The sequence below is a fragment of the Simochromis diagramma genome, unplaced genomic scaffold (genome assembly GCF_900408965.1).
Source record: "Simochromis diagramma unplaced genomic scaffold, fSimDia1.1 OVJJ01000669.1, whole genome shotgun sequence".
NCBI classification, from domain to species: domain Eukaryota; kingdom Metazoa; phylum Chordata; class Actinopteri; order Cichliformes; family Cichlidae; genus Simochromis; species Simochromis diagramma.
The window spans coordinates 5970230-5983835 of NW_024387458.1; the positions used below are offsets into that span (position 1 = coordinate 5970230).

The window sequence follows — 13606 nt, forward strand, 5'->3', positions numbered from 1 at the left end:
CTCCTCTTTTGGCTGTAGTTCATGTGTGAATGTGAAAAGTGGCTTGAGTCTGATTGAAAAAAATATATACTACAGTCAGTAAACCTATAAATAACTGTGTAAACTGTGTATAACCCCCTAGGTGGATCTTTCATGTGCTGCACTTGTCCACTAATCCAATCAAATGGAGAATTTAAAATGACTATTTTGACTGAACTGACTGAATTTAAAAATGTGAAGGAATCACACCAGCTACCCCACCTTAAAAAAAAACAACACATCAAAAGCAATTATTTATAACAAATACCAATTACAAGAACATAAGGAATTTATTTTAACAGTTAAAAAGCTTTCTGGAGTAGAACAGGAAAAAAGGCAGTCTCATCAGGTGAAAATTGTGCGGCAAGCTGTTTGAATTACTACCTGTCTTTTTCTTTGTTGTTATGGTTATTGCGAGTAACAGAGGATGAATTTGGTAGGGAACCAGTTAACATCTTGATGCATGTGTGTGGTAACGAGCAGCTTTGTCACTTTTGTCACATGATTGACAGTTTCATAGATCTCCTCTCTTCCTTTTTTTCCTTGGTTTGTATAGTGCCACACAATATCACCATTTAAAGTGAGCTATATTTGAAACACACGTTGGGCTTTAAACACACTCAAGGATACTTTTTATTTACATAATGATGGTTTATGAAAAGTCAAGTACTGTAAGAGATAAGACTTGGACTGAACCCATAATCCACTAATGAAAAAATAAAAGTTTCCAGCGTGTCGTTTTCTCATCTGTTAGGACTTGAAATTTAAAAATTGAGAGCAAATACATCAGAAATCAGATAATTGTATTCTAAAATTGTGTTCCACTGTAGCCAAAACATATGACTTGATTATTTAGATGACTAGTACAAAATGACCAGATAATGCAGTATTGGTTTCTGATATTTTAAGATAAAATAGACTGAAGAGTTTGTTTCTGACTCATACATTGACCTCAATGCTGAAGAAACAAATGGCATCATAGCATTGATGTAAAATACTTGCTCTGAAGGAGTCATTGATTTTTCCATCATTGCCTACAAAACCTGGGGATATTAAAACAGTAACCTCTGTGATAGTCCATGTGCATTGCATATCATCATATTACCTAATGTGGTCTATGAGTCAGAATCCAAGCCAAACGAGAAGAAAAAAAGGGGAAAAAAATCATTAGCTGACAAATATTATGAAGATATTGTTCATGCCATGCACTTTTTATTTCCTTTTTTTAAAGGGTCTTATTATTCCAATTTTCAGTTGAACTCTTGAAATAGAATAAATAAGTCAAATTGAAAAAATCCGTATTTATCTTGGTAGAGCACCAAATGGTTTCCAGCTAGAAGGGAATGTTTCCACATAAAACTAAAACGTAATGTTTTGACTGTAACATCCTGAGAATGTTGCTGAGATGTTTTGTTATAGTTTATGTGATAAAATGTTATTTTATGAAATATTCCGACAATGTCACATGGTAACAGTAGGAGAACATGCTTAGTGAAGACAATTTTCAGGATATTGTTGATGACAAAACACATGCATAAAGAATGTATATTCCAAAGCAATATACCTTTTTAATTTAGGATTTAGGTCATATTGTTACATTTCACATATTTTCATTGGTTAGCACTGTTAGCAAGAAGTTTCTGGGTAAGAATCTACTCGCCAGCTGGGGCAATTTCTCCGTTTGTGGGATCTCTCTAGGTTAGTTTAATCCATAATTCGGAAGTTTACCATAGAGGTTAATCTAAGTGTGAATGATTGCTTGCCTCAGTATTAGCTGTCTCTCACCAAAGTCAGTCAGGCTTTATTAGTTTCAAAAAAATAACTCTAATTTGTTTTCTAAAATGTTAGGTCATAAAAGTCCAACTGAAGTAGTCAATGGTAGTGACTCAAAATGGCTTTAGAACAAACATTTTCTACCTGTATTAGCTCCTTTTCTTTTAAGAGTCTTCTCATTGACTGCCACTCCCAAACAGAAGGCTTGAACAGCAGATAGATGAAGCTAATGTACTCATAGCCAGAGCTGTCCCTGAGATCACCATATTAAAGGTAGCTGCTCTCCCTGTTATCGTATGGCTCCAACTGAGAGTTCAGACCAATCCAAAACCTAAACGTTAGCCTCATATAGATTACTTGCTGATATGATTACCCATTATTTGAAAATTTGTCCATGTTCAATACAGTACCAACATCCAATCACTGTAATAGGGTAACAGAAAAAAGCAAAAGCACACTGGGTCACCTTCAGAGTTTTTTCTATTTTCTTTTGTTTGTATTTTTGTGGATGTAATCTGAAGGAATACTACGAAATAGCTAGAGCAAGTGGTGAGAAACAAAAAGCCAAAACCAGTTACCATATTCTTATCTATTTTATCTTATTTAGATAAATAGCAGATTTTTTTTTACCCAATCCAATTTATACCAAGAAATCAGGTGATCTTCTCTATTTTGTCTTAGTGTGTATGTATGCGCACATTTTGTGTGCGTATATATGTGTGAGTGTGTGTCCTTAGAGCTGAATGCCCTCTTCAGTTATCTAGGTGTTTCCGACAGACTAGCTTTTATGACTCTCATTAACGAGGGGTAATATATCCACCAGCTCATGCATCAAAAGAGGAGTGGCTGGTCAAGTGTTCATTTCAGTGCACCATATTTAAACAATTAAATTCATGAGCCATTAGAAGGATTAAAAGGTCTGGGATTTAGTTTCAAATGTGGGCTTTGAACGGTGCGCTGTGGGAGAGAATGGCTGGTAGGCCAGATAGATGTGGAGGAGATGCTGTTGATGATGGTAACAGCTGCAAAGTGAACGGTGAAACTAAGAGAGAAAGACAATTGTGACCTGAGGTGATGTATGTGTGGTGGAATGTTTTCAGTATACGAGGAGGCATTTACAGAGGCAGGATGATCTCTCCCTCTAACTGTGTGTGTGTGTGTGTGTGTGTGTGTGTGTGTGTGTGTGTGTGTGTGTGTGTGTGTGTGTGTGTGTGTGTGAGAGAGAGAGAGAGAGAGAGAGAGAGCGAGAGAGCGTATGTGTTTAGTGTTAGTCTCTTAATGTGCTACTTCTCTCCTTAGGCAGCCAATGCCACAAAAATAATGGTATATTTAAAAAAGAAACAATGTGAGAAGAGATAAGACTCAGTTAACCAGAGGCTACATTTTTCACCATAATTTAATCAGCCCAAGAGTTTAGGATCTCATAATGGAAAAGAAAAAGAAAAAGAAAAGCTTTTAGCTGACCATTATAAGATATCTACCGCCCCTTTGTGGATGACTGTTAATACTACAGCCAGATACAACCGTTATAAACACACTTTGTATTTTGTGCGCTCTTGCCATCTTAAGCTACGAACAATACAAACAGTCAACACTCTGTATGCCTGCCTCTGTGGGTGTGTATCATCACAGCAAAACCTGGCCCTGAAAACTCACAGCAGGAATTGCTACAAAGGTGTGTAGCTGTATATCTCTGGACAGATCTTTTCAAACTGAAAGAGAAACTATAGAAATATTCACAAAACTTTACAGATTTGCAGTAGTTGAGCGCAAAATGAAGGTCAAGATGAGTCTTTAAAAGAAATCCTCAACATATTTTTCAATTTCTTTAGATTGCTGTATATGAAGTATACAGTGTGCAGTTTCTAAAAATATAATATTTTAGAAAATTGGTATTGTTGCATCCTAAAACCTTTTCTGTAGTTTGTAAAACAGGGAACCCTGTAAGACTGGAGTAGCTGCCTTTCTTAGCTAAGTTGAAAACCAACCTAGACCGTTAAGACTGCAGTAAACCTAACTGTTAACAATTTTATTAATAATCTAGCATCACCTTTGGGCAATAATAATAATGGCAATAAAAGGACATCAGAACCATTGAATGGAGTGCATTGTAGGTTGGCAAAAAAAGAAAAAGAGGATAACAGTACTTTCAGGTGTGTTACAAAAAACATGCAAAAGGTAACATGCTATATAGTAATCATTAATTTTATATTAACATCTGATCCAGTAACAATCTGGACAGGCTCACATGAAACTCAATGAATGAGCACTATCTCTGCAGTTATAGTATACAACCCTTTTTCTAGAAACTGCAAGCAGCTGTTTTCATAAACTCTAATAAACCCAGACAAACAAGGTTAGACCAAAGGTTAGATTAAACCATGTAATCACAGCTAACCAATGATCCAGGCTGATGTTATTTGTTAGTCTGTTGGCTTTGTTTCAGTGTGTTCCTGGCTTTGGTTGCCTCACTGACGGGTAACTGAAATGTTATTGACCAGTGAGAATCATGTAGCTGAAGGTCATCTGAGGGAAAGACAGACAATGTGAAGCACAAAAGAACCTACAACAACCAAACTAGCCATAATGTTTATATTCTCATGCGTTTCCCAATAGTATCTTGAACCCAGTCTTCATGCAGCTTATCACAATTGATTCTAAGTGCCATTTCTCACCAGATTTCACCACCTCATTCACATTCAGCATTTTCTTTAGAAAACTATGACTGTTGGAAAAACAAAAGGTTGAGGAATGCATTCCTTTTGCAGAGTATCTCATACAGCTTCTATTTCCTTCCAGTCTCTGTTTTCTAACTTCCTGTCTCTATGGGCAACAGCACAAACAAAACAAGCTGCTTCCTAATGATGGACAAATGTTCAGCCCCAAAGCTACCACTGAAGACACTGACGTCATGTAATGTTTCTTAGGAATTCTGCTGCAGGGAGAAACATCAAACAATGAATACAATACACTTAGGAGTAATTTTATAAAATGATTCCATACTTTTTGTACAAATGACATTCAAACCAGAAAACTTTTGGAAGAAAAAAGGAAATCCATCAGAACAGGACAGTGCAGTGTACTGTGAAAGCTATGTGCACTCACCATATTCTAGGCACATGTAAACCTTCGTCTTCGTTCAGTATACCATTTTCACAGTTTCAAATGCCACAACACGACATAACCAAATGGAATTAATGATGGCTCAGTTCCACTAGATATTCCAGTCCATAACAGCACATGCAAACACAAGAACCTGCACTGCTTGGAATGCAGAAACATTAATACACCTGAACTGTGTCTAGTGTTACAAGTCTGCTATGAAGAAGGCCTAGTATCTCATCACTCTTGGCAACAATACAATGCATGACATCATGCAAATATAAGTCAAGCGTTTTAGTTAGGGCTTTTTTTAATTACCCTTTCATCTCATCTGTCCTCCTGCCCGTGACTAGGAAACCAATCTCTGTGTGTTACAATAATGAATACCTAAGTTCCTATAATGAGCCTGACCAGCTCTAACTATGAACAGGTTTTGGCTCAGCCCACCTAAATGGGCATATTAGAAATGTATGATGTATTTGTTTATTAATTAAAAAAAACACAGGTACCATTCCTAAATGTTGACTGGGTTGGCAGCCTACAGATGATGCACAATGTCTTCCACTACATAGTTTCAAATGGATACCGTCCTCTGACTCTTTGAGTTTGACAATTGAGTCAATCTGTTGTTCATTTTGATTTTGTTTTTTTAAACTGTAGTTTTCTAACCTGCTGTCTCTGATTTTGAGCTGCCATGGATTACAGATGAAAAGTAGATTCTGGCATATCTAACAATATTAATAAATGAATATACCTCAAACGTGCACTATGAAAAAATGTCTCAGCCTCTTTCTTCTCAGAAGTCATGACACTGCTTTCCTTTAAGTTGCCTTTACAGTTTAACAGCATCTGTATCAGTCTCAGCAATACTGTATTTACTTGGTATTGGATCATTACTAAAATTTGCAGTGTTGCACATCACTGATTATTGTGCAAACAGGACTAAATGTATTTTGTATGTGTAACTTTTTTTTAGTTAAGTTTATCAGCTGCATGATCAAACTTCTCCCCTACATTGTAAAATAAAAATATGTACATATATCTGCACATTCTCCTCATATTGTGGCCTAGTTGTCATGGACAGTCCTGCATTCAGCATTAGGCTATAACAAAAACAAAGAAAATCCACAGGTGATGGCGCTGTGCCAAACATCATGTTTAAATTAAGGAGAAAAGATTTATCATGTTGTTGATGTTGTTGGCTTCTGTCTGGATCTCTTCATCAACACTTCCGCTTCCATCTCTTATTGGAGAAGCTAAGATGTACAGAGAGGAGGGAAGGAAAATAAAAGCTTTGTAGCCTTAGTGATGAGAACAGGGGTTAATGGTCTCATCATGCCATCTCATGTGAGCTTTGACTGTGGTATGATTGTTAAACATTTGTGTTGACAGAAATGCTCACAGCCCATATAATGACTACAGCAACTACAGAAAAAATGCACATCTAACATATTCAACCTCAAATAAGCAAACAACACCAGAAGACTTAAGATTTCAGGTTTAAGTCCTGTGTTCCAGGAAACAAGGCTCTAAGGCTGTAGTGGCACATGTCCATCCAAACAAGGCAGATGAAAAAAATATACTATGGTCTGATGACGTTTTCCTTCTGCTCAGGCTACAGATGGTATGACTCAAATTTGGCATCAACAACATGACCTCATGTGTCCTTGTGTCAACAGTCAGGCTGCTTGGTAGTGGTGTAATGGTGTGGAAAATGTTTTCTTGGCAAACCATGAGCCCTTAAGATCATCAGTCATGGACTGAATGCGTGTGAATAATGAAGCCAGCCATGTGTGCAGTATCTCCTTACGGCCATCTTCTTACAGCTACTTCTAGCAATGACAATGTGGCATGCCAAAAGCATCCACAGAAGTTTCAAAATGATAGTGCTTTTATTGAACTTCAGTGGCAACATCATTTAAAGTTCAGCCCAGTGTTAGTATGACATTCACAATATAGTGTTTGCTGAGACATTGTGTAAGAAGTTCAAAAGATTTTTATTGGAACTTTACTTCTTTCATCTCTGAGGGATTATTTTCGTGTGCATGAAATAACCATAAATCAACTTTTTTCATTTTTATTTATTCATTTATTTCTTGGAAGTGAAAACATATTTTGGATTTCCAAATCTGATGCCTGTTCATTGTACATTTTAATAAGATCGAACAGATGCGATGTAGCATGATCCTGAATTATTTGATTCTTCACAGTAGTTGTTGGATTGTGTGATGGACCGAGCTGAAAAAGCAGGAGGAGTCAGGAATTATTAGAAAATTAGGGTTTTCATTTATTTAACCCCAAAAATTATATTTACAAAAGTAATAAATGTTGAACTCATATAAGAGGTCAAAGAAACTAAACTAAACTCAGGCAAAAACTGAACTTAACAAACCAAATGACTGCCCAAACAAACATAAATGACCTATACAAGAAATGACACACAGGGATATATATAATGTCTGATCAGACCACTATGACACACGAGGGGTAACTACACAAAACACAATCGCAAACAACAAAAGATGCAGTACAGTCTGGTTTGTTAATAAACTAAACACTAAAGAAGACAATCAGAACTACTGAACCCTAATTTAAAGTATTTAATTAAGTACAAATACTTTGTTTTTAATTAAAGAAAACACACATTCTCCCCTTCAGCAGGAAGTGGTGGTACGATCCAACTATCCCTCTTGTATTTAACAGCTTCAAACCCAAGCCGCTACCTTTTGTCTGGCAACTCCCAGGGATCATGGCAGGTAAGAAATAAAAAAAACAAAAAAAAAGCAAAGGTTAGTCAAAAAAACCAAACAAAGTAATGAACTGATATGAATACATAAGTAAACTAAATGTGCACGCTTACAAATAGAAGAAATGTCCATCCATCATCCATCTTCTTGGTCGTGTGGTCAGCAGCCTAAGCAGAGAAGCCCAGACCTCGATCTCCCCAGCCACCTCCTCTAGCTTATCCGGGGGAACACCAAGCCATTCCCAGGCCAGCCGAGAGATATAATTTCTCCAGCGTTTCCTGGGTCTGCCCCGGGGCCTCCTCCCGGTGGGACATGCCTGGAACACCTCACCCAGGAGGCATCCTTGTCAGATGCCTGAACCACTTCAGCTGGCTCATTTCGAAGAAGAAATGTATCCAAACCAAACAATAAACTTATTGAAACTTAAGTGTGTTATTGTGTTCAAATAAAAAAATAAAAATACATAGAAGTTACCGACTTTAAAGTGTGGCCATGGGTTTGGCTATTACAGATTGGTTGTGACAACTACATATTCATATGGTCTAACCTACTCTGGAGAAAGTTTATTTACACAAGATTAAAGGAAGAAGTTAAGCATCTAATATAAAAACTGTTTCATTCTTGCACAAAGGATGTATTTTGATTGGTGCATTTCGATAACATAGCTGCAGTACCAACAAAAGAAATGCAATCACAGACTTTTGATATGACACAAACAGGATAAATGCGATGCACTGGTACCATCTCTGAATATATAGGATAAGATTATATCATATATATGTACTAAGTTTTAATCGCATTCTTGATCTTGTCCTGACGTATGGCATAGAAACTGAACATTTAACAATAGTTCCCGAAAAACATCTTTTATCTTACCATTTCTTAATTACATTTGAACTTAACAGATTTTTTCCTATCCAGGGACTGAAGACAGTATTTACTGTAGATGGTGGTGATGGTGGTGGTGATGGTGGTATTTACTGTACAGTGCTAGGTGCCAACATATTGATCATGGTGTATGACTCTGGATACTGTGGCTTCATAAAGGCCTCAATGAAGCTTGACATTTTGTTAGGATCAGATGAGCCGGAAACATACCTTAGTTATGCTGCAAAAGACTTATGTTCGATTTTGTGCTTGAGTGGGGGAGCGGAAAGGAAGTCCACACGGAGTCGCAAGCTGCTTGTCTATGTATAGTGTTTGCTATCAGTGGAGGCAGAAATAAAAGTATGTGGTACGGCCAGTCTGTGGACTACTCCTGGCTGTGCCGTTAGTGGTCAATCGGCCAACCATGGAGAGGAATGGATTTACAAATAGCTGAAGTGAAAAAAAGCATTAAAAACAATGAAATGTGAATTACTGCAGCAACGGTCTGTACTTTTATGGTTGCATTTTTGGTGTACTTCACTCAGTGATCACAACAGCATGCAATTATCTCAGGTGACTGAGTTCTGTTTTGGTAACCTAATTCTCTTGTGCCTTTGAAGAACCAAACCTCGATTAGCTTAACCAAGACCCAGGATCATCCCATTGAATAAATCAACGTTGAATGGACGGTGAATGGGGCTATGCATAAGGCCATATCTGAAAATGCTGGCAAACTTGTGTTTTGTGATTGGTGGCCTGTTATCCAACATAGGTTAAGTGCTCAGTTTCTTCATGTCTGACTTAAAACCCTGTGCACAATTATCGAGATTTTTTTCAACCTTTATGTTATAATGCATTCACTTAATTTACTATGACACAATACACCCTGTAAATTAAATCATAATCCAATGTGACTACAGTAATACATTATATTGAAAAGTAGCTGACCCTCAGGACGTGCTGCTAATGCTGACACCCTGACATTTTCAAGTTATTGACAAGTTAACTAGTGACCTATAAGAGTAAAATCAGAGACCACTTAACTAGTTAAAGCCCCTGAAGCCCCTGAAAGAGAGCAAAAGGTTGGGGGTCAGAGGGAGAGTTTACTGGATTATGGATTGTGAGCCACAAAAGAGCTTATGACTTGATCTTGGCTCAGTGCAGCTGAACTCTTTCTGCAAGTCCCAGCAAGTAGATCTCTGAGCACCGTTATTCTTTATTACTCAGGAAATTGGTACTGAATGCTAACACACAGACAAACACACACTGTTGCTCAGTTGTGCTAAACAAGCAGTGCAACATGCAAAACTGTATTTGTCACCCATCTTACCCATTTTCATCTACGTTTTGATCACTCTCAGGCTACATTTAATTCATTATTCCCTTTACATGATGCAAGCTAACCTAGACTTTACCCTTGGTGTCGGCCTGTAACATTTGACTCGATCTTTAGGACTCAATCTCTGTAGTTTATTCTGTGCAGTGTTATCTCTCACAGGCATGCCACCGAAACAACAAACGGTGTATTATCCTCGTTTTTCAACTTCCAGCTAACCAGCCAGCACAGGCAAGCCAAATTTTCCGGCTGTGCCCGGTTCCCGTTGTCATGGAGATGACGTCATGCTGCAGCACCGGGAGGAACGGCGCAGCCGCGGACGGAGGGAGGGGACGGGGAGCTTAAACCGCAGCCATAGCTCCTCCGCCATTCAGCCAGACTGCCGACTGATCCTGGAGGGCCAGGACTGTTCAATTGCAAATCCGGAGCCCACCGCAAGCTTCCCCTTGTTTCTCCAGCAGCAGCTCTCTGTGAGACACCCCACACCGCAGCGACAAAATGCGTGAGATTGTGCACCTGCAGGCCGGGCAGTGCGGGAACCAGATTGGAGCCAAGGTGAGAAAAACAAACGGATCCTTGTTGGCATGTCGTCTACCTGTTAACTGTAGTCGGTTTTATGTAACGAAACACAAGTTTATCCTTGCTGCTGCTGACGTGTGTCCAAGCAAGAGGTCATGCTGCTCACAGGAAATACTAAATAGGTCAGCATAGTGGGGTGGAAAGTCTTGAATAAGCGTACAAAAGCATCCTTCAGGATGGGCGGTGGCAAGTCGAGACGTCCCCATTATTGTCACTTGATGCACTTTTAAATGAACGACAGCACATAAACGGGGACCACGGGGTGTTATCGGTGTAACACAGCATGCTGGATGAAGCTTATCTGTGTGTGAGAATATATTGATTTAGGCTGACAAATCATTATTCGGGAATTTAATGAATGAACTGACAGCAATCGTGTGTGTGTGTGTGTGTGTGTGTGTGTGTGTGTGTGTGTGTGTTTGGGGGGGGGAGCGACACACTGAGAGGGGTGTGGCTCAGACAGCGAATTGACACGAACACCGGCAGGCGTGCAGCCATGCAATTCCCCCCCACATGCAATCATATTTAATTATAATAATAATAAGTAGCGCTTTAGGCTGATATTGTATTACCCATCTCTTAAACCTGTCCTTTAAAGGTGTCTGTGAACCAAAGATGTAAGATTGCTTGAGAAATGTATTACACAAGATTCTGAGGTTGGATTGATAAAAATACTAGCAAGGATAATGATTTAAATTCTGATTTTTTTTTCTTCTAATTTTTCAATTCATTATTCCCAAATACCATCAGAACAGAGCAAAAGCAGCACGCGTCACACCTTAGGAAATATTTACTCTTTAATATTTGCCCTTTGATTAAATTTGTTGTCAATCTTCTAAGCAATTAATCACTTGGTTGAGCTTCTATGGTTTAACAAGTACAGCAGGATATAAATAGCGTTGAATTTAGCTGTCGGCATTTGAATGTCTCGACACTGCCACAGCACGCATTTAACTGCTCTCTGGCATGTCTGTCTCTAATCGACCTGTCTGCAGTTCTGGGAGGTGATCAGTGATGAGCACGGCATCGACCCAACAGGAACCTACCACGGAGACAGTGACCTGCAGCTGGATAGAATCAACGTCTACTACAATGAAGCTTCAGGTTGGAACTTTTGAAAGGCGCCTATTCACTGTATGTGTCGATCTTTGCTTTCGAATGGTCTGTATTTGACCATTTTTAACACGTGACTTTGTATTGCAGGTGGAAAATATGTGCCTAGGGCCATCTTAGTAGATCTGGAACCAGGCACTATGGACTCTGTCCGCTCTGGGCCTTTCGGACAGATCTTCAGGCCAGACAACTTTGTCTTTGGTATGGGATAAACCACACAGACACACACAAAAACACACATCATTACATGCCTTATTGATTATACAGAAGATAATGATAGCTGAAGTACTGGCTTTGACAAGTAAACCGTTTAAATAACAAACTTTGACATTTTGATAGCTAAATATACTTCTAGACAAACAAACCCTAGCTCAGCCAATCACAATGAACTTGCTCCTTCCAGGTCAGAGTGGAGCGGGTAATAACTGGGCGAAGGGCCACTACACGGAGGGAGCCGAGCTGGTGGACTCTGTTCTGGATGTGGTTAGGAAGGAGGCTGAGAGCTGCGACTGCCTTCAGGGCTTCCAGCTCACACACTCTCTGGGTGGCGGTACTGGCTCTGGTATGGGAACTCTGCTAATCAGCAAGATCCGTGAGGAGTATCCAGATCGTATCATGAACACCTTCAGTGTGGTGCCCTCTCCTAAGGTAGAGTGATTATGCAAACCATCTTTGCTGGCATCCGTTCGTCTCCCTTTGGTTTTCCTGATCTTTGCCTTTTCTGTCTCCAGGTGTCCGACACAGTGGTGGAGCCCTACAACGCCACACTGTCTGTCCACCAGCTGGTTGAAAACACAGACGAGACTTACTGCATTGACAACGAGGCCCTGTATGACATCTGCTTCCGCACCCTCAAGCTCACCACTCCCACTTACGGAGACCTTAACCACCTGGTCTCCGCCACCATGAGTGGGGTCACGACTTGCCTTCGTTTCCCCGGTCAGCTCAACGCTGACCTCCGCAAGCTGGCTGTCAACATGGTTCCCTTCCCTCGTCTGCACTTCTTCATGCCCGGCTTTGCTCCCCTCACCAGCAGGGGTAGCCAGCAGTACAGAGCCCTCTCTGTGCCCGAACTCACTCAGCAGATGTTCGATGCCAAGAACATGATGGCCGCCTGCGACCCACGCCACGGCCGCTACCTCACCGTGGCCGCTGTGTTCCGAGGGCGCATGTCCATGAAGGAGGTGGATGAGCAGATGCTGAATGTGCAGAATAAAAACAGCAGCTACTTCGTGGAGTGGATCCCCAACAACGTCAAGACAGCCGTGTGCGACATCCCGCCCCGTGGCCTCAAGATGGCCGCGACCTTTATCGGCAACAGCACTGCTATCCAGGAGCTGTTCAAACGCATCTCTGAGCAGTTCACGGCCATGTTCCGCCGCAAGGCCTTCCTCCACTGGTACACTGGCGAGGGTATGGATGAGATGGAGTTCACTGAAGCGGAGAGCAACATGAACGACTTGGTGTCCGAGTACCAGCAGTACCAGGATGCTACAGCCGAGGAGGGAGAGTTTGAGGAGGAGGGAGAGGAGGAGGTGGCCTAAGGCTGAAGTCTCTCATTGTTTCTCATCTGCACTCATGACTCCATCCAACCATCCATCCACTCATTCCGGTCCTACTCTGCTCTCTTTTTCTTTTCTTAGAGCACTGTCCTTTCCCAGTTTTCTTGTTCCTGTATTTTCTTAGTTCTTCCCGTTTCTGTCTGCCTCTTCTCCTCATATCTCTTGACCCCCCCCCCCCTTCCTGCCAGAGTAGGACTCACACTTTAAACATGTAAACACAGTGCTCTTTTAGAGGTAGCTAACACAGATGTGTGCTTGTGGGTTATTTGTTAAATTGTTTTTATTTTGGAGGGTTTGTTTTGCTTAGTGTTTGTTAATTATCATCGGTTAAACAATTGCATACCTGGAACACATTCACTTCATTCAAATATTATGACTTGTGTAATTTGACATTGATTAAAATACATTTGTGGGAAAAATATCCATTTGTGTATTTACTTTTTTCTCTCACATTTGAAGTTGGTAAATGGCCTGTACTTGTTTAGCGCTTTACATGGTCCCTAAGGACC

At 40.1% G+C, this 13606-nt stretch overlaps 1 protein-coding gene across 1 annotated transcript; it reads left to right on the forward strand.

The window, feature by feature from the left end:
* Positions 1 to 10177: 10177 nt before the first annotated feature.
* On the forward strand, positions 10178 to 13518 carry LOC120723058 (tubulin beta-4B chain-like). Its single transcript, XM_040014342.1, has 5 exons — positions 10178 to 10398; positions 11418 to 11526; positions 11626 to 11736; positions 11939 to 12183; positions 12267 to 13518. Exons 1-5 carry the CDS (start codon positions 10342 to 10344, stop codon positions 13077 to 13079), a joined length of 1335 nt encoding a protein of 444 aa, XP_039870276.1. The 5' UTR covers positions 10178 to 10341; the 3' UTR covers positions 13080 to 13518.
* Positions 13519 to 13606: the final 88 nt, after the last annotated feature.

Coding starts and splice junctions, on each gene's coding strand:
- LOC120723058 (XM_040014342.1), top strand. CDS start 10,342: ATGCGTGAGATTGTGCACCTGCAGGCCGGGCAGTGCGGGAACCAGATT. Junction 10,399..11,417: donor GGAACCAGATTGGAGCCAAG/GTGAGAAAAACA, acceptor ACCTGTCTGCAG/TTCTGGGAGGTGATCAGTGA. Junction 11,527..11,625: donor CTACTACAATGAAGCTTCAG/GTTGGAACTTTT, acceptor TTTGTATTGCAG/GTGGAAAATATGTGCCTAGG.